This window comes from Ciconia boyciana, chromosome 3 (genome assembly GCF_034638445.1).
Source record: "Ciconia boyciana chromosome 3, ASM3463844v1, whole genome shotgun sequence".
Classification (NCBI taxonomy): Eukaryota; Metazoa; Chordata; class Aves; order Ciconiiformes; family Ciconiidae; genus Ciconia; species Ciconia boyciana.
Window position 1 is genome coordinate 62,110,986 of NC_132936.1, and position 21,988 is coordinate 62,132,973.

General features: G+C 40.9%; 1 protein-coding gene across 2 annotated transcripts in view; it reads right to left on the reverse strand.

Moving 5' to 3' along the window:
- Positions 1–19,569, reverse strand: part of ARHGAP18 (Rho GTPase activating protein 18) — a 106,352-nt gene extending 86,783 nt beyond the window's left edge. The window contains exon 1 of one of the 2 annotated variants that reach the window (XM_072855836.1): positions 19,493–19,569. Coding sequence is in view for 1 of the 2 variants with exons in the window: in XM_072855834.1 (XP_072711935.1) it covers positions 12,587–12,630 (44 nt within the window). In the remaining variant the exon portion in view is untranslated. Of the gene's footprint in view, positions 1–12,586; positions 12,962–19,492 lie in introns of those variants that run through there. The other variant, XM_072855834.1, reaches the window with a different exon arrangement.
- Between the last annotated feature and the right edge of the window lie 2,419 nt (positions 19,570–21,988).

A 21,988-nucleotide genomic window follows, 5' to 3' on the forward strand; every position in this document is an offset into this window, starting at 1 on the left:
AAACCATCATCCTCAAACATGAAGTAAGGAATTCTGTTTCTCATAGTGCATATCTGCTAGGAAGAGTAGACAGCAGGGTAGGACCATTTGTCCTTTCTGTCCTGCTATTAGGAATATTTTGTGTTTTGCAAAATAGAGAGCAGTTTTGTTTTCACTTCCCTCAACAGTTACTGGGCTGGTGTAGGTGGATTTTGGGAGACCTTGACCATGAGCCCATTTCCCCCGGCAGAAGTTGGGAGTTCTGCTGCTGGAAGTTAAGGGCTGGCTTTGAGTATTTCCGCTGTCAGTAATTAGGATTGTTTATAATAATTGGCTGGATCAGAGCACAATAGTTCCCAAACTGACACTCACATAATCCTTCCCCCCTTTCCTGTGTATTGAGAGAGTAGCACCCCTAGCATGATCTACAGCACACACCCACACTGCTGGGTAACAGTGGGTGCAAACCAGGTGCCTTCCATAGCCTTCATCATTCTTGTAAATATGGACATCCCTATTTTCAGTTTAAAGGACTTCACCTGAAATGATAATAAAGTATTTCATGGGATCCTTCAGTTCTGAGTTTCTACTCTTGAAAGGTACAGAATTATTTGCCTGATTTTCAGTGTGACCCTTTTTTTCCTCCCCTCTATCCATGTCTGCATTTCATTGTGTTCCCAAGCTAAACTCGGAAAACACCCATAAAGAGGGACAGGATCTTCTGGCTAAATTCTCCCACTTCACAACCAACAGTAGTCACTTTTCTGTGCATCACCAACTCAAAAGGAGATTTAAAAAAAAAGTACAAATGTTCAGTCTTCCACTTTCAAGGAATACTTTGTCATTTAGCAAGCCTTTATTTTATCTCCAATACCAAATGTATTCAATGTATGTGAACATACCAGTAGCTGTCAGTCAAACCAGCACTTATGATGGGACCATGATCCAACAGTGTCCCAATCAGATTCTCATGGATGAGTTTTGGAATTCTAAGCTTCACCTAAGTACCCTAACAATTTGAAGCTCAGGGAAGACTTGAGACAAATGTAACTTCATGTCCTGAAAGTAGCAGCTGGCAGGAAATACAGAGATGTGGCCTGATGTCCAGTTCCAAGGCAGGATCCTCCAGCTCCAGTAGCTTCAAAAGACTCTGCAAACTTCATGCTTGGCCTTGTGCCAAGAGTGGCAATTACAGTGTCATCACATGCAATGCTTACTCATTTTCTGATGTGCCCCAAATGCCTGGGTTTTTTCCTCATGACAAGTTTTGGATCCTGCTGTCCCACATAGCACACTCCTAACCACAGAGCTAAAAGGAAGTGTTGGTGCAGAACAATGTCAGTTGGTTCTTTGGCTACTTACTAAAGCAGATGCAAAAAATAAACAAGACTGTACTATATGTAATATGTGTATACATTTAAGAGGTTTTTATTGTGATAAATATGCATATTTACTAAAACATTAATTGGAATGACTGAGCTTGTAATGGTGCAAGCAACAATCTACCACAATTTTTTTCCACTAGATTAAGGAGGAAACAGCTGTTGTCAGATGGCAGCATGATGCCAACAGTCGAACAGGAAGGATTACAGCATTCAAGTCATCTTAATCCTAGTGCATAAGCATTAATAGAGGCTTTTCTTTCATCACAAATGACTAACGTAGCTACCTCTGACACCGGCCTGAACTTCTGACTTACCTAAGAAAACGATATGCTATTGTTAGCAGTGTAATACATGAAGTAATGTTTCCTTTAGCAAAAATGTCATGAAGGATTTATAGATCTGATGTAAACCGTTAAATGGATAGCAACACGAAGCCCAAAACCTTAAAATGGTATCTCTGCATTAGCTCTAAAGACATCTTGAAAGAAAACATAACACCCTGTACTGCACTTAAATCTATTATATACAGGTCATCATGAGTTCCTCTTTATCAAATTGAACTGGACCTTATATTCTGCTGAGTGAGAGAGTTCAAAGGAAATTGCTAAGGACACAGAGTGCAGTGGGAGTCAACGTATACCAGGGAGTTCATTGCATGCAAACTGCTCTTGCTTAGGAGCAGAAATGCAGTCCTGAAAGACTGAGAAGACATTTCAAACTGACATTTACTCAAACACTTCTGTTCTGCCCTCATTTCATGTCTGTCTTACCCCGTAACACTGAAGGTCTTTGTTGATCTCATTTGTAGCAAGTGTATGTACACGTGAATGCATTCATAATTCATATTTTTAAATTAATCTTAAAAACATCTACTTACTTCATATCACTATTACTTTTAACAAATATATATGTTAATGTACTTTTATTATAATAATCTATATTTTGATGAGTTTTACTGCTATTATTACTATTATGATAGCAGTAACTTTAAAATTCTTTCAGTTTTGTTTCAGTCAGTTTTTATTGACCATACCGGGTCTATCACTTACCAGAAAGCTGAGTGCCACTGGGGCACTGTGGGGAAAAAAAGCTAAGGACAAATTTGCTGCTACAGGTAGTTCAAAGGATTATCACACAGCCCAATCCTTAAATTTTATTAGAAATTGATCCCTTAACTGAATTAACTATCCACATCAGGTTTTTATCCAAATTAAGTTTCCTTCTTAAGTTTGTCTAGAGGCAGATGGTAGTCTGTAAAGATTACTGGAGATATAAACCATTCTATCTCATACATATAATTACGAATCAATACTAGGTCTGTAATTCATAGAGAACATGTGCTTTTCTCTGGCTATGGAATCTTTTGTCTCATTATGCCCAGGTCTAATTGCATTTACTGTCATAATAGCAAAATGTAGCATTTATCTGAGGTGTTAATCTGTTGCTAGTGCTGGCCACCAAATGTGGGACCATATGCTTCGCTACTGTGAAGAGCAGAGAGGACCAAAATTGTTTTAACAGAATTAAAATTTCCTACAGGAAAAATACATAGGAGACCAGTTCTCCTCTTGCACCCACCCTTCGCTATAGTGATCCCACGCCAGTGACGTGCAGGGGCGAAGGTCCCACAGCTCACCCCCGTGGCAAAGACTCGATTTAATCATCCGAGACGGACCAAAACTGGTTCTAAAGGACATCTCTCTCCTAGTTGTCAGATATTATCACAACTGTAATTGTCTTTCTGCGCATGCACATTCATCTGCACATCTGAGCAACCCGAACTGCAATGGATGCCTCCGCCCAGAGGAGTCAATGGCCCTTCTATGAGTGAGAGGCTCGAACGGAGTCCTCTCCTCACAGAGGGAAGGGTAAGGCTCATGAGGTACAAAATAACGCACATTACTTTCTCTTTAGACAGTTAATTTCTCATTCACAGCAATCAGATACACTAAAGACTGCTGGACTTCTATTATTCCTTAACTGCTGTCAAATGTGTATCACATAACAGCATTCAGAGTAAAAATTGATCCAGCAGGTCCAAGACAAAGAGAACATAAGAAGCAGCATACTACTATAACACTGTTAATTTGGACTACAACTCTTATTTAGAAGTGGTCTAGCCTTCTTTCCACTGAATACTATTTGCACTTACAATCTTTGTTCACTTTTTTGTCCAAACAAAAGTATTATAGAAGTATTCTTGAAGTATTGAAGTACTACACTCTTATGATGGCTGAGTGTCACCTTTCCTTGGCTTCATTTGAATAAGCATAATCTTCCAGCAAGGATCCCGATTCTCAACGGAAGCAATTCCCTTCCTGGTGAGTGATCGTCCCAGCCATTTAACGAGTTCAATGTGACACTTTTGCAAAGCGTGAACTGAACCACTACTTCATTTTCTTGCATGCTAAGACTGTCTCTTATTACAAATTTTAACTGGATCTAATGAACCCACTTAGCACAACTTTCCATAGACACCTGAGGTTTTTTCATGTTAGGTCCATCATAATAAATTGTACATAGCTTTACTTCAAACAATATCAATAACTTCCTATAAACGCATTAGTAAATGGTGCTTTTCTGATAACCAAGGACTGTAAAACCACTCCTCCTCCTAATTTTATCTGGCAAAATATTTGGCAGGAATCAGAGCTCTGATTCTGCAGTTCCTCTGTCAGTTGTACCATTTAATGAAATTATTGTTTTCTGCTTGATTTAATAGTGAGTACAGACTGGGGGGGGGGAGGTGTGTTAACTTCATATTTGACCCTCACACACACAGAGCTGAATGTTGACTTGTGACATTCATAATTCCTGTGCCAAAAAAAATTGTTCTAGTAATTTGAGTTCCTTCACAGAAGTTGACATTTTTCCACAAATGCTTCTTTCGCCATGTTCATTCAGCTACACTCTATTTTTAGCAATTAGTATTTGTTCAAATTTGAATATGACTACCACTTCCTAGCATCAAAGTAAAATCTCTCTGACCTTTCAAGTTCAGAGAAAAAGGAACAATATCTTTATTTAAATTTTCCTTGCTTACATGATAAAATGACTCTTTTATTAAAATGTCTGAGTTTTTTGGACTCCTGCCTTTACAAGTTAAATATCTGATGCAGTACCATCCACCAGGCTATTACCACGGTTTGTGGATTCAGCATTTCCATACCCGTCTCCTTCACTGAGTTGCTCTGTACAGCTGCAATGCAAACTGCATACAGACAATGCTGAGGATATGTCCCTGGCTTCTTTCATGTTTACTTGCAGCTTCTGACACTCAGATTCAGTCATGCATAAGCCATCTCCAGAAATCTGGGTTTTGGAGAAAAATTAAAGAATTAGATAGCATTACAGAACAGACTATAGGGGTTGGTTTGCACTTGTGAAAAGGGCCGGGGGGGGGGCTGTCCTCTCATTTCTTATAGAGGAAATGTCAATTCTGCAAAGAGGGAAGGAAGGAAAATATACGTGTAAGCAAGGGTAAGTAGGTCTGGCTCTCATTACTTTGTGTAAACCTCTAAGCCCTTTGGTTTTGCCTCAGGAATTATGGTAAAGTCCATGATGTCAGTGCTTGCCCCTGCCCAGAGCATGAGGAGATCTGCCACTCCACCACCTACAGACATCCCAACTTTGAAACAGTATTAAACAATAGAGAATCACACAAAAGAAGAAAACTCATCTTTCTCCTGGCTAGACTGGCCACAAGGAAGAAACAAAATATTTAACTCCATAAATAATATTTGCCTCAACTTTAAGCTTATTTTGAGGAGGACATGAAGTATAAGGGCTTCTGTTCTTAAAACTGCTAAATTTATCGAACGCCTATGACTACTTCATTTTTGCTAGACATCTTTGTGTTGAGCTTGCCTCCAAATGTCATTCTTGCTACTTGTTTTTTCTTGTATTCTCTGTTTAGGCCTAGGTGGACATTCTTGATTAGCGTGCATTTCTTTTCTCTCACTATTTGTTACTACGCTCACTGGGAAGAATACTTTTTACAACTGCAACTATACACCGTTTCTTTACAAAGTCATCAACGTCTTGCCATAACATTGCTTGACTTATGTACCAGTAATTCCACAAAATGACTCAGTCGCTAATTACTCCATCTGATAACTACTCAAATTCCCACAGCTCAGTGGGACACAGTGGCTAAGAGCTGTTCTGGGTTGCTGGCTTCTAGTAAGTAAAATGTGCTTGCCTGTATTACTTTCTTGAGTGGATTTTCCAATAATTTTCATTGTACTTCAAGCTCCTGCTTTAAATCTCTGATCTCTCAAAGCTTACTTTATGCAGGACTGTTTCTCATTTTGATCTTTGTGCTCCAGAGAGAAAAATTATTAAAGTGATGCAACCCTTCCCTCCAAGCTGACGGACTGTGATGGCCACAGTGGCTTTTATTTTTGGCCAGAGATTATGAAGGTGGCTTTGAAAATACAATGGAGTAACGAAGCTGATAAAAATTTGTACTTATTACACGATAGGAATCAAGTATCCAATGATTCTATTGACCACTGTTGCAGCAAAATAATACATGGGAATATTGGGCTTTTCAATTACTTATTGCAGTTGGTTTTGCTGAGAAGATACATCAGGAAGGATTGGAGGAAATAAGCATCTGAGCAGGAAGAGTGAGGGAATGAAGGTGTACGTGTGTGCCGCAGAGTTATTATTGTTGTATTCCCTAACAGAACGAGGGCAATGACTACACAGCTATTGCAGCCATCTCCTTTCCAATATTGGAAAAGCCACCACATAGACCACCCAGCCCGAGCTGTGTCTGGCTTGACAGGTAGTATCAGAAAGAGAGGACACAGTCTGAGAAATGCCTGCCAGTTGGCCTTCTCCTTGGTGGCAAGGATCACCCTCCACCTCCAAACGGTATGAGTGTCTCTCTTCCTTTCTATTGCACCTGGCAAGCCTGGAGAAAAGCTGAAATGGTGAGTGTCCCACGTCATGTTTCCTGGGCTCTGACAATCCTCCTGCCTTTGTGTAGTTTCCGGGAGGTACCGCATGGAGCAGAACGGTGAGAAATGAAATGCTAACAAAACATTGGTGATGGCCTTCACTAGTCAAAGAGCTAATCAAGTTTAATTGAGTGAAAACTGCTGGATGTGCATTCTTAATTCACATTGAGAATTTTTTTGTCATTTATCATAGATTGGTCAGAAAGTGGTTTAAGCTGTTTCAAAATAGTGATGAACAAACATCCTCTTTTGGAGCCAAATGTGCTAATGGAAGAGGTTGACATCTTTGCACAGCTGATACACAATCATTCACTAACCCTTTTCAGTCAAAATGAGCTGACCTGACTACTTTAAATAGTATGTCTTTACTAACAGCATTTTGCAGAGTGCATGCCTTTTTTTCATCCTATGTCACTTTTAAACAAAAATAAGAGTTCAGGCATACAAACAGATCATCCCTAAGTCTAAGACTTGAGTTCTCTGTTCTACAGCCATGGGCTTCTCAGATGCTCAGTATCCTCTGAAGAAAAAAGAGTTGGCAGGTCCATAAAGATAACTGACAAATGTGCAGCATCTTTGGTTGAAAAAATGAATGGATTTATCTGAACACTGTATTAGGTATGAGCAAAAAGGCTACAAGAAAAGATGGGATGGGGGACGACAAGAAAGTGCTGTCTTAGAGGTCAAAAAGTGTAGGGATAAAATGAGAATTGCCAAAAGTCAAGCTGAGTCCTGACAGTTGACAGGTCCTGAGACCTAGCAATATAAATAAAAATAAATGTACACTATTCTTTGAAAGTATAGAGAAAAAGAGAAATGAAATTGCAGTGAAGTTGCTACACAGTAAGAACGGAGTTGAGATCAAAGATAATGTTGGCATGGACACCCCAAAACTTCCTGACTCAAATCTTCTGTAAGGGGAATGACAGCAAAAGCCAGACAACTACTGAAAATGTGTGTATAACACTAAATCGCATTCAAGATAGAAGCAAAGTTTTTAAGGTTTGGCAAAATTAAGCCAGGCAGAATATATAATCTCCTGCCCCAAATATTGAAACAATTCACCTATGAATTCCATAGTAAGTAATTTAAAAAAATCTATCAGCTCAAGTGATGCCACATTACCAGAGAATGTCAACATAACAAATACAATTCAGAAAGAGAAAAACAGAAAAACTGGCAACTTTACACCTGTTACTCTGAGCTCAACAGTGTGCAAGTCTGTTTAAGAACTTCAAAGGAAAGGGTATGTTGAGGCACAGAGGTAAATGGAAACCTGCAATAAAATACAACATGACTTTAACAAGGTAAATACAGATTTTGGTAATAAAATAACTTGTTGTATTAAAGATGGGGGGCTGCAGCAGATCTAACCTGTATGGACTGCAGTATTGCATTTGATACTGTACCACATAAGGAGCATAACTACATATAGAGTTACACAAACAGGAGATTGGGAACAGTGCAAGTTTGTAAACTGGGAAAAGACATAGCTGAAGAGAGATAGCAATACATGGTGCCGAAAAACTGATTGATTAATTGGGAGAAAGGGAGTCTTCCTATTAAAATTTCTCCAGGTTCCTTCTTACTAATGATCTTATTATTTAATATTTTCATTCTTAACTTCGGCACAGAAAGAAAAATGTGAAATTTATTGATAGTATGAAATGAGGGATATCAATTTAGAGAAAGTCCAGGATATTATACAGGAAAAATGGATTAATAAAGGGACTGGAAGAATAAAAATGAGACACAAGTGCATGTATTTAATAGACTTAATAACTAGATTTTAAGCTATAAGCCACAGGACTCATCAGTTTGAAATGACAGATATTAATTGGTCATAAGGCAGCCATGAGACACAGTATAGTACAGCAATAAAAAAGGCATACGTAGTCCTACGTATATCTAGCTATGTCAGGCTAGATAGCAGAGTTTTAATATCATCACAGGCATTGATCAGACATTACTTAGAATTTTAGTGTCACTTCTGATCACTCATAATCAAGAAAGGCGTATGGACAATCACATGGGAAAGAATGGAATCTATTGCAGCATGAGCAACTAAGAAGCAACGATAAAACTGCTGTTTGCGAGTACTCATAAACATAGATATCTTGGGTAGGAAGATCCATTTAAGTTAATGGACAGTGTCAATATAAAAGAAATGTGTTGAAACTTCCCATTGGCAACTGTAGGTTGAAAATTAGAAATCCATTTCTAACTATCAAGAGGAGCAAGGTTCCAGCACACCCATCAAGAAGGACAAACAACCTAATCTTTAAAAAAGCTCAGCATGTTTATGAAATGGATTAGAGATGGTAGCTTTTTTATAAGCCGGAAGGTAGCACTCAGTGAGCTAGGAAGTTCTTTCCACCCTGGCATCCTCCCGTGCTATGTTCCTACACTAGGGTGGAAGAAGCGACAGAGAGTAGCTACATTAAATATAAAAAAAATTTTACATTAAAGAATCATTAAGCTTCTAAAAGAAAATGAACTCAAGAACTTCAGAAGTCAACAACGTCACTTCAGGTCTATGTGTCCCAATATGTTAATTGTTTTAATCTATAATTTTACAAATGAAAAAAAAAGATGTACAAGTATCATACCTTTGGCTGTGAGGGGGGAGAGGGGGCTGGTAAGAATCAAAGACCAGGCAGTGGTCCACGCAGACCATTTGTACACTAGTGCAAGAGCATAAGGAGCCATAAAATAACACTTGTGCTGCATAACCTCACCTGCAGCATTCAGCAGAACCCTGTATCCTTTACTTGTCCATCGGAGATGGCCACACTTGTACCAAGCCCCCAGAAGAGTGGAGGCAAGGACACCCAGCTGGACTCAGGAATCATGATAGTTCCCTGGGGTGCTCTAAGAGGGACATGAAACTTCTGAAACAGAAGTTTCACAGGGAAACACTTTGTCCAAGCATGGTAGCCAGGGATGCTGAACCAAGAGGTCCAGACTGTGTGTTTTTGTAACAGCAACATCAGCAGCTTCAACCTCTGCTGGACCTCTAAGCAGGAGGAAGAGTCACGCTCCCTCCTATCCTTCCTCATCCTCTCTCTCCTCTCTGCTCCTTCCTCAGGGTAACCATGCATAGCCATACGCTGAGGTGTTGGAGTAGCAGTACAGCGTCTTGTCCAAACTTCTTGGTCCCAGGCTCCTTTGAGAAAAAAGTGCCGGGCCAGCCAGAAACATTCTTCAGGCAGGATTCAGTCCATCGGCCACATCTTGAACCACGCAGACCCAGATCATGGATTTTTAAGAAGCAGATCCTGAAGACCCTGCTCATACCAGAGCCATACCCAACCTAAGTGAGACCTCTTGGTGAGTGTAAAGATGTTGGAATCAGAGGGATGAAGGAAGATGTGACTGACACTATTAGCAGAAGTTTTTTATTTGCTGGCCAACTTTTTAAAGATATAAAAATTTCACATATAAAAGCAGGGATCTCATGACCACTCAAAAAAAGCCTTATTAGTTACTGCTTCAGTTAACAATCTCATTGCATTTCATGTCACCGCTTTCAGAGGCAGGTTATAAAAACAGATAATTAATTCATAACAAACATTGAACTTCCAAAAAAGCACTTCAAGCCTGGGACTGCTCTTTTCCACCTGCGTAGCTTAAACATTTTCATTTCCTAAAATGAGGAACTACCACAGCCGTCCTTCAGTTCAAATTTCTGCAATACAATTTACTGTGGAAATCTCCTTGGTAGCATCGAATGTTCACTCCCCTCGTGAATGTCTCACACTCATAAGTCTATGTCTTTGTCTTCAGTTTGCTTGTGTTGCCTGGTGTTGTCCTTGGGAGCTGCTCTGTCTGCCGCTGTCTCCTTTGTCTGTTGTTCTCAAGAATCACTGCTCATCTCATTTTTTGTGTACTGCTCTGCTTTTGCTTGGTGCACAATCTTTATTTACATAGAGATAATTAGATAAAGTATATTCATATGAAAACATCTTGCCTTGCTGAGAATGTAATTTAGTATTTTTACAATTATTTCCTTGGCTGATCCATTCCCATTCAGTAAGCCTGCTTTTGTCTGACTGAAACTAATCAGAAGTTTATGACAGAGCTGAAGGGACTTAAATGGGTACAGAACCATCCTCTATAAGGGCTAATTAGTTGAGATAAGTGTAAGAGACTACGTACTGCTACATGATTTCTTCTAGCAAGTACGAGTACTGTATTTCAATGTATTTCCTTCTGATTTTCAGAAAGGGCATTTTTTAGAACATTCGCATAGTGCCCAAGGTTGTAATATTATTCCTGTAGCTTTGGGATCCTATGTTTTGCAAGGTGTCAAATTCAAAGGTAAGACAGATTCCTATGATGTCCCCATTTCTGCTAACTGCGCAAGTCCTACAGTCCTACAATTATGATTCTCTAAGGATCGGATTATAGTAATTGTTTGGGCTGCCCGGTGTACTATTTTATTGGCATAGTCTAATCTTGCCACAAACTATATTCTTATAAACTTATTAAGTACAGTTCTTCACATTCAAATATCTTTTTCTTATGGCATATTAGCATAATATTTATTCACTTAACTGTGGCAGAACCTTAAAATCCAATTCATGAACCAGGCCTTGCTGGGTAAGAATTTACACAGAATATGAAGATGACAGCTGACCCTTAGCATTTCTGCGTACGCTGATGATACGCATTTTTCCCAGCACGCCAGCTGCCTAACTATTCTTAACCCAGTTGCACAGCTTATTTTTCAGTTTCCTTGCTGTTAATTGGTTTTTAACTATTTCCATCCTCACGTATAGGAAAAACATTATCACATGGCTAGCCAGAAACCTACTAAACCTACTGAAATGGTTTAATCAGAGCTCATAAATTACAGTATTTCAAGAATGTGCCAGGCAATTTCATTTTTATGCACTCTCTTTTCTACTTTACTGTTTTCTGGGTTCATTGTTATATTGCTGGTCATTTGCTAATGGAGGCACAGAATAAGCACACTGTAATGCCTAATAGTAGCTGTTCATGTCTGACTTGCATGGATTGAAACATCCATCATGATTTTGTGATGCGGATGGACAAAAGTATTATGTGATTCTGCTAAAATCAAGCTGCACTTTAAGCCTGCAGACTCACTACAGATGACCAAGTACCCTTCCCTGATCTGTTCTGCGTGCAAATATGCTCTGTCTCGCTGATGTGTACTGGTTCCAGGGAACACCTCTTGCTCATGTACGTCCTGTCAGATACTGCCACTATCTACCACTCCAGCAATACTCAGTGAAGTATTCATCCTCTTATGTAGCTTTGACAAATGGAAACTTATCCCAACTCATTTTCATTCAGGACTATAACATTCAGTTTCTTCGCCTGTTGCGTTTACTGAGTCCCTGGCTAACTTGGAAAAATCTAGCTAATGAAATCAGTTCCCAGAGTTGGTGTGCCTTATGTGAAAATGCTACACAAAAACATCACTGCTTTCACAAATTAAATCTGTCTCCATATATGCTCCCCCTTGATGCATTTTCTTTATATTTTTGATCAACTCTTTTAATGCACATTAGGCGTTCATATACATGAGAAAAACTGCGATTCAACAAAATACAACTGGAACATCACCGGGACAGCACATCTTCTTGCTTTCTGTCCACTCGATGCAAAACCATTTTTATTTATCTGCTAAATTCTGATGCGAATAGATGACATTGGGAAAAATGTCTTAGCAATGTATCCTGCCAGAAGTCGTATATAAGAGAATAAGCATGTCATTTGTCTAATCCATGCCATTATAATTATGCTATACAAGCACTGTAGGGACATCGGCTTTTCAGACTATAAAGTAATAACCGATGTTTTCCAGGAAGCGCCTTGTTGGGCTGTTGTGCTGCAAGACGCACTTCAGTGATCGGCTGGAAGAAGCCTGCAGCCGCAGGGAGCGCACATGGAAGCGGCCGGCGGGGTCAGGCACCGACAGCGGGGGCGGACACGCTCCCACCCGCGGCGCCGACCCCCCCGACTGTCACTCGTTTCCGCAGCACACCGCAACGCACCAGGCGGCAGCCGCCCAAGGTTCCCTCCCGACGGCTCCCGGCGGTGTCGGCGCAGCCCGGCGCGGGGGGCGGCGGAGGCGGCGTCGCCTGCGGCGCGGCGCGGCGCACGCGTGGGCGGGCAGCGTGGACCCCGCAGCAGCGCCCGGCGGGACGGGCGCGGGGCGGCGGCCGCCCGGGTGTCGCGCCCGGCGGGAGGAGCAGGGCGGTCGCCACGCTCGCCCGCCCTTACCTCAGGTGCAGGTAGTGCACCAGCTTGGTCACCACAGTCACCATCTTCCCGGGTCACCTTCCCCGCCGCTGCCCCGGGGGCGGGAGGGACACACGATGAGAGGGCGACGCTCCCCGGGGGCTCCTCCCTCAGCGGCTCTTTCCCTGCTGCTTCGCCGTCCTCGGGGCGGCAGCGGCGTCGCCTCTCGGCCGCTCAGCTGCCCGCGCCGACCGCCACCGCGGAGACACCGCCCGCGCCCGGCCCCGCCGCGGAGAGGCCCGCCCGGGCAGAGGGCGGGGCCGGCGCCCTCCCTCGGGGCCGTCCGACCCCGGCCCCCCCCCGCCGCCCGCTCTGGAGGGGCAGCGGCGCGGGGCGCGGAGTCGGGCAGCGGCGCGGTCGCCGAGTCACTGCGGGGCCGAGGGCGGCTCGGCCGCGTTCCCGCCGCATCTTCGTGAGGGGGAGAGCGCGGGGCTCCCGCCGCGGGGGCCGGGCCCCGCTCCGCCTGGTGCCGTCGGGGCGCCCCCCGCCCGCCCGTTTCCTTCCGCTCCGCTCAGCTCCGGCCTGCGGCGGGGCCACCGTGACACGCCGGGCGGCGAGACGGCGGGCCCGCACAGGATAGGAGGGCTGGGTTCGGGCCCTGCGGCCTCCCTGAGGGGCCCGGCTTTGGCGGGGGTGCCCTGGGGCGGCCTTCCCGCCACGGCCGCGCCTCGGGACGAGGCGGAGGCCCGGGGAGGCCGGCGGGGTCTCGGCTTTCTTCTGAGGTGGACGCGGCTGGCAAGCGGCCCGGCCGGGGCTGGCGGGGAGGAGGGCGAGCATGCTGGGGTATGGTAGCGCTTGGGGTAGGTGGGCGCATGGGCCGGTAGCCCGGGCACCCCGCCCTGTGTAGGAGAGCGCAGGCCGGGAGGTGTGAGGATGGAAACGCTCCACGGGAGTAGGAAGAGGTCCCGTCGCTGCGAATGGCAGGGCTGAGACCTGCACGGTGCCTGTGTGCTCTTTCAGAGGCCGGTCAGTGGGGAAGAGTTCAGTGCAGAGCAAGGGGAGTGATTGCAGGTCTGGGCAACCTGCCTCGCCGCACGAAACGGACGCCTTCAGCCCATTCGGCTCAGCAGAGGACGGGAAGAAGAAGTGATTTGATTATGGCGTGTAAGCGCCTACGCAGGAGGGTTTGTCATAGTAGAGAGCTCTTTAATCTACCAAAGACATGAGAAGAACCAAAGGACTGAAGCAGAAGTTAGGCGAATTCAGGCTGGGAACAATGAAACACCTTTTGTGTTACTGTAAGGGTACTGCAACGATTTATGTAAAGCACTACTGGATCTTGGATCTCTTGAAATTTTAGCTCTACAATGGGTGACTTCCTCATATAAACCGCATATAAATAATCTTTACATCTGTTTGATAGGGGTTATGGAGAAAATTCTGTGGTCTTTGTTACTGTGGAGATCAGCCTAGATGATCACAGAGCAGATGATCACAACAGTAGCTCCAGGTTTTCAAATCTATTAATATTAATTACTTACTTTCTGGTGCACTCCAAATTGAGAATATCCCTTCAGCCTTATTCTCCCCTTCTTGTGCATCCACCCTGAGCACTGAACCAGGCAAGACTCTTGAAAAAGTAGTATGCACTATAGTAATGTAATTCAAAGACAATCATAATGCACACATTAACTTGTATGAGGGAAGGTTGCAAACAAAAATGTATTCCGTATTTTCTGACTCAGAATTCTTGATGTATAATAATGATTAATGAAGCATTTCATTGTGTTGATAACATTCAAATTACTGAAACTTAGAAACAAAGAGAAGTCACAGTACATGAGATGTTTCTACTTCACCAAGCAGTATTTGGGGACTGTGGATAGCTTGGAAGTAAGTAGTGCCACAAAGATACAACTTAAATATTTGATATAGATTAGAAGGTTGTACCTGCAAGTTACTATTCAGTCAGTGTACCCTTTTGAAATAAGGTGGCTACTGTAAATGGTATTTTAGTTTTTCTAGGAAGAATTCATTGGAAATCCTCACTGACAGAATTTTAATTCAGTTTGTGGTTCACTGTAGTCTGTAATCCCTTCGGTCTGCACGTTCTTGACAGTATCAGACTTGTGAGAAAAGTGTGTTTAGTTACTGGTGATGAATCAGAATACAGAGATTCAGTAAACATACAGGAGTTGATGTAGATAGTTAAAACAGAATTATTTTTTTTTTTAGTGGTTAATACTGCTATGTAGAATTTTTTTTTGCCCACTCTACATATAGCTTTATATCCCATATCCTCAAGCTTGTTGTTTTCATTAACGTCACTATTTTACTCTATAAATTCTTTCTATACTTCCTGTATTTCTCAGCTCATGTCAATTAGAGCTCCAAAATATGTGCCCTTCACTTGCTAACTTGTTCTCATGCTCTGTGCTGCTCTCTACACCGTTTACAGCTCTGCTCTGTCAGTGGAGCAGAGGTGGAGTGTTTCACCTCTAGCAGGTTTAACAAGGCTGGCTTCTTTTTAGTAGTTAGCGATCCCCCTTTTCATATTTGTTCTTAAGATGTATTATTTCTCACTAGCATTCCTTAACTAATCTGTCCTTGCTAATTCTATACTTATATTTATTCATATAATACATTTGTTCACAAAAAGATTAAAAAATATGAAGTAGCTGTGATCTAACAATTCTGTTATAATTCAAATTGCTTGTTCCCAAAAATGTATGAATCTAGTCTTACTAGACTAAAAATTGACCTGACATATGCATTTTTCTCTTTTTTTCCCTGCAAGAATTTAAACTTTCCATGAAACAAAAATCCTGAAAAGTCTGTTTTACAATTTCTAAAAGGACCTATCAAAATGTTTGACATAAAACATGCGCTTTAGGAGTTTTGTTTCAGTATTTCTTTGTTTTATTCCATTGTTTGACTTTAATTTTTTACATCATGTTCTGGTGTAATTCAGTAGTCAACAGGATAACGTGTTTTGATTATATTTTGTCAACAAATTTCTACATAAAGGATATTTTTCCTTGAAACTTTTAGATTTTGTGTAATCAGCATTTTCTAGCAGAAAGCTACCCATCAGAAAGTTTTAAATCATTCCAAGGATTGAATATGTAGCCCACTATTTTCACCATGCTAAGGATGAAGGCAAAGCTTTTCAGGATAAGGTATTTGGTCGCACATAGTGGACAAGTGAGGCATAAGCTGTTGGAAAGGGGAAATTAATTCCTAATCCTATTAGTTAATAGATGGTTTATTCCCAGCTGTATCATCGTATGTTCTTTTTACAGTATCTAATTGATTTAATACAATTCTGTTTTTTCACATTCTTACATTTTCGGCTTGCAGTCCTCACTGGGATGTGTACAAATTGGCAAACCTCAGCATGTCAGAAAAGTTGGGGTAGTGAGGTTGAAATAGAAGACGACCAGTGTAATAGGTGTGATTATGGGTAAAGAATTTGAGAAAGAGCTACCACCTTTTGAAGTCAGAGCTTTGCCTGCAGAGGAAATCCTTGGGAAAGGATTCAAATAAGCTCCGTGAAGTGAAGAGGTACAGTCCGTATAAATATAGTCTCCATCAAAATGCACTTTGAATATTGTCAGAAGAGTTCACTGACTCTAAAATGGATCAGGTGATTACGATGAAGTGTCAGGAGAATATAGGAGCTCTCAGATGTCTGGAGCATATCATGTTCTGATACATAAAAGCATCCAGTTCCACCTAGAGAATTAAGCGTTCATAATTTAAGACAATCTGTAGGCAGAACTCCAGAGAAGAGGCAAAAGAAGATTCTGGTGACAAAACTGAGTTGCATTTGGTAGCCTGAGACAACCTGCATTTGTGAGGCTGGTGCTCTATAGCAGCTCTTGCCATTATGAGCCCTAGAATTTGTGCGAGACTTAGTTTTGATAATTTTCAAATGTACAGACATTTTTTTGATGGAGAAAGCAGGTGTGAGAACAGCAACGTACCATGAACTACTAAGATCAGCAAGGTTCTCACTGCAGCCTCAGAAAGAGCACTTATGAGTGCAATAAAATTGTAAATGTTCGGCATTTGTACTGCTGGTATAATCTAGTAATCTGGTAGATATATAATCTAATAAAAGCAGCAAAAGTTAAATGTCAGTTTTTTAATCTCTTCATCAGTTGGTCTGTATCATGGACAACACTTATGCATACTTAATCATAAACAATACTTACATGTGCTTTATAATTTGCTTTCCTTAACTAAGCAATAATATATTTCAAAGTTCAAAATGAAATTATATGATATGTGCCTTCCTAAAATTCCCACCAACTGTCCATGTATATTAGTTAAGTATATATGGAACAATTTTTCCTATACTATTTCTGTACAAACTATGGTGGTTTGAATTTTTTCTGCCATTAGTTGGTTGTCAGGTGTCATTTTTGCCTTATTTGCCTCCAAAGCCAACGTGAATCAGTATGAAAAGGATACTCGAGCACTTAGCCATACCATTAATTTTCATGGAAAAAGGCACTTTGAGGGGAAAAAAAAAAAGGTGCAGCTTGAAGGTAACAGCAAGACATCAATTTTCCGCGTTTGAAATTAACATAATGTTTTACATAATGATCCTCTCCGTTGATCATTAAAATAACATAGTTACCTCGGCAACTGGAACAGTCTGCAAATGTTATCTAGTGATACATAACACATTCTAAAAATACATACAACAAATAAGGTATGAAACATTATCATTTGGGAAAAAATATTTTTTTTCAGTAAAAATACCTTCTGGTCTAAGCAGATTTTTGTGATAAAATTTCAGTTTAATGCAACTTTGTTTTTAATCAAAACTGATTTTATTTGCTTAAAACCTGAAGATCGATGTTGCTTCATTTCCTGACAATGGAAAACAGTAGTTGCTTTTCAATTACAACTTGCATTTTTCTTTAAATGTTTCAATGGCAAATGTTCAGGAAATAAAATTTATTTCTAAAGCAAGGGTTGCGTGCTTAAAAAGCTGCTGGAAAATATGGCACACCAAATAATTGCCTGATGAATTTGATCTGGAGAGTTTACTGCTTTAGATCTGAATGTATCCACTGTCATTGCAGCCCTCTCGTTCTCTTCTTGTTGGTACCCTTGTGAGTCTAACCTGAACAACTGAGGTTTAATGGGACTGAAATGAACAGGCATTGACACTCTTCACCTTTTTTCTTTTTCAAACAAAACCCAATTAACTGTGTTCACAGATGGTTTTGGCTGTCTTAAAATGAATTTTTGTGTATCGATGGTTTGCTGAAACATTTTGCCAGGACTTAGTTACCAGCACATCTCCCATTAGAATGGAAAATGGCTCCCAGCTAGGTAAGTCAGTTCATATCCTGTAAGTTCTCTTTCATTCTTCCTGGGTATTGAAGCAGCTACATTCTTGAAACACCCTCTTCCCTCTGCCTTTGCCGCTCACTGCCTGCCCTTGTCTCTTCTGGGAGTGTACTAAGGAATACTCCCCACTTTCATAGGATTTGCTATAGTTTTCCAGTGAAGTAGTGTTAAAACAACTCCTTAGAATTCAGATTAATTTTAAATACTAAATTCAAATTAATGTAAATATGGTTTGCTGTTGAATTTGCTCATGTAATTTGGCTAATATCTACAATTTTTTTCTGTTAATACCATATGAGATATCAAACACATTGATCTTTTTTGTCCTTTTTAAAGGTACATCTTTGTGTGGACCCCCATCAAGGTTTATGAAGAGAATCAAAGCACTTTTTCAGTGTATTTTGAAAGCTATTGATGTAGATGTAATTTCAGTGCAAAAGTGTCTGAAGACTGCTAGGAAACTGGTAATTCTTAATGTATTGGAGCATTTTGCCATCACCCATGTTTCATTTAAACACTTCTCCTTTTGCTGCTGAAAACCTGGTGACAAGACAAGATCGCTCTGAGAGACCGTCTGGGTACATAGAAGTGGTCCTTTGACAGATTATTGCTCTGATAGAGATAACGGGATCTTTGCTGTTGGAAGCAGGAGCGGACCCTTTGTTTACAAATCACTCTGCAAATCCACAGCAAATAATCTCATATTAGGATTTATTTTCATTGGAAAATACGGAACAGTAATGGCCAGGCTGTGACTATCTTTGATTTAGGACAATGACAGCAAGAGACTGAAAGTACCTTGCATATTTCTTACAGGCTCCAGTTTCAACCATCATCGTTATATTTGATTGCAACTGTTTTCTAGGGGTAGGCAACCTTAAAAGATGGGGGCCAAGGCTTTTCCTTAGATTTTGGTTGTCCATAGTTGGTGTCCTAGTGTCGCTTCCCAAATCCCCAGTCCAAGCCAATGCCATGCTACAACTACATGTCAGGATGACATCCAAGCACACATCTTACCCTTCTTTCATCCTTGTTGGCAAAGGAAACCTGACTGTATGAACTGGGAGCTCACTTCAAGGTATTCATTTGGTCCCCTGAACTGGAGAATGGATGGAGTAGGATGTAAGTCCATCACAGAGCATGCCTGCCCTACAACGTAGGCATAATTATCCTGGTGCATCTGAAGAGGGACTCCAAAGGGATCCATATCATTCTCCTGAGCAGAGGAGAGGCTGGGACATGGGTCTGCATCTTAAAATCATAGCCTCACACTAAAATGTTTAAAGCCAATAATAAAGGTATTAATTACATCATCAAATTTTATAACCATTCCTAAGACCTTTATCCTCTCTGACATCTAATGAGAGAGTGCATGCTGTCTGGGGCTGTGATTAGCTCACAAAAAGGAGAGATTAGAGTATTAGCCATTACTGAACAGATGGATCATTACACAGGATCTTAAGACAAGAAATAAATATTCTAAGTAAGTCACATTTGGAAGATACAAAATATTTAAATGAAGCTTTAAATACCTGGGGAGATTAACAAGGATCTAACTTTATGGTGTGACAACGTACATACCAGCTGATGGAGCGAAGAATGTATAAGGCTTTCACATCTTTTCTCGGTTTAACGAAGCTCACTGATGGATATTTCTAGTCAAGAGACTATGGGCCACAGGAATCTTGTGCATGAATATCCAACGTAGGAGACTGCAGTCAGGTGACTCATCTACCCATTGCTGGTGATCTAGTATTATTCATACTGTGTTTTCTATATTTATTGGTGCAGCAGTGGTTGGTATTTTTAGGAATACAGAAATAATGAGTACTGTAGGGTTTTGTTTTGCTTGCTTTTTTAAGTTTGGGTACAAAAAAGGTGGAAATGTTGATCAAGCAATTTACAGAGGTGGAAAAATTACAGGCTTAGTTTGAATTACTAGCTCTCTACTTCACTAGGAAATTATAAGTATTTAAATCTGGTTTTTTTATGAAAACGCCAACTAAAAATCGTTTCATTGTCTGTGTATCAAACTACTCTGTAGTTCAATATTTGGCTGTTTTCACACGTTTGAGTTAGTTTGTTGGTCCCAGAACAACTTTTTGAATTGGTTTACACTTTGACATTACATTGAAGGCAGTGCTATTAGCCTAGGAATATATGCTCAGAGTCTCCAAAGAAATGCATTTCACTCATGTTCTTTGTTACAAGTAAGACACTTCACCATTTGGAATGAGAATGAATGCAGAGCCATTTAGAGAGAGGGCTGAATTGAGGAGAACTATAATCTCTCTCAGTAGGTGGTTGGATATGATGAAAAGGAGTTTCTTGCCTCTGAAAAAAAACCCTTAAAATGACTCGAAGTATGGTATTATTAAGGTATGTCATTTGTGCACCATTCCATTGATTTCTGTACCTAATGTTTGCAACTTCTAACTGTCTTCCCTGCAAACTCTGCCTGGAAGTGGATAAAGTCCCCATCTGCTTGTAATGTTTTCTAGACTGTCTATACCCCCACTGATACCTGTGCGAACTCATGACTACCAAACTGTATCACAAGGGGTTAAATAACTTAACACCAAGCCCACACCAACTAAGTTACACAATATTCCTGTGCCTGGCTGAGTCAGAGAGCAAAGAATTCTGAAAATCCTGGGGCAGGAGCCGCAGGCATAACATCACAGATTGTAGTCAGAACTATGGATGTGGGGACCACCTTTCCTAGAGTCATATATACATGAGCAGAAAAACAGATTGCAGCATACAAATGGCATGCAAGTCTCATGTTGTGAGACTCCAGTGCTACAAGTTCAGTCTGCAGATTTTTTCTTCTTTCACTGATCTTGTCTGTTTTGTTTTCTCATTTCTTGCTTTCATTGTGCCTTTTTCCAAACATACGTCCCAGTTGCTGTTTTCCCTATTTTCCTTCTGTTTTCTGTAGTGGCCTTTTTTGTAGTCTTTGGCAGGTCTGTTGTGAAACATACACAATGCCCTTCTTTTCCTCCAGCAGCTCTTCTTTCCCACCTGTCTTGACTGTTATCCATTAGTCACATGCACATTGCTCAGGTGCATCACTTTTTTATTTTTCCAGATATAGCCAGGTTTCTCATATTCAAAAGTACTGGTTTGGTATATCAAATAGAAATCACATAGTATTAGGTATAACATCTGAAGGCTTCTAACCAGGTAATGCCCACACAGATATAGCTCATATTGCTTACATGATGAAAATTTATATATGAACTTTGTCTACACTTCAAACACTATGTGTAATATTTATCATGCATGCTCAACATATAAGTAACAGGAAAGATTAAATAAATAATGCTGACATTGTCTCATCATTCCATATCTGAAAGTAATGCAAAAAGCTAATGACTCTCTAATAGCTGGGCTAAGCCTTTTAATCCTCAATAGAGTTCTTGCTGTGATTGTTTTTCTAGCACTGGCCTAGTTGTACGTGCCTTGGAGAAATCCTGGGGCTAAAGCACTCTTCATATTTGTCTGAAGGTATGTCTTGCTGGTGGTTTAAGATTTTAAATAGAAAACAAAAGTTAAAACTGTCAAGACTGGGCAACAGAGCTACTACAAGCTGCTGCTGGGCTGACACGCGTAGAGGAAAATCCTGTCAGGTTAAAAATAGAAACTTGTTCCACCCATGGATTAACTTTGTATCTAATCCACTCACGTTCTGCCACATGGCACACTACACACACAAACTGCGTACGGATGAGGACAGAGGTATGAATTTACATCAGACAGCATGTCCTTCACATCCATTTTTATAGTTCTGAACTGAAATGAATCTGGAAGAAATGTGCAAACATCTTTCAAACACATAATACCAGTCAGTTATCTGCACACTAATGTTTATGGAGATACAAATCCATCAAACTAAAAATGGTCCATGGTCAGACCAGTGATCACTGCGGGTCAGTTGATTCACTCTCCAGAATGATCTCCGCTGACTTCAGTATGCAGTGTATTATGCTGAACAACTTGTAAAGTCTAAGTCTTTTCAATGCCATGGATTTACATACCTGGTTTGTCTCTAAAATGACTTGCATATCTATCATT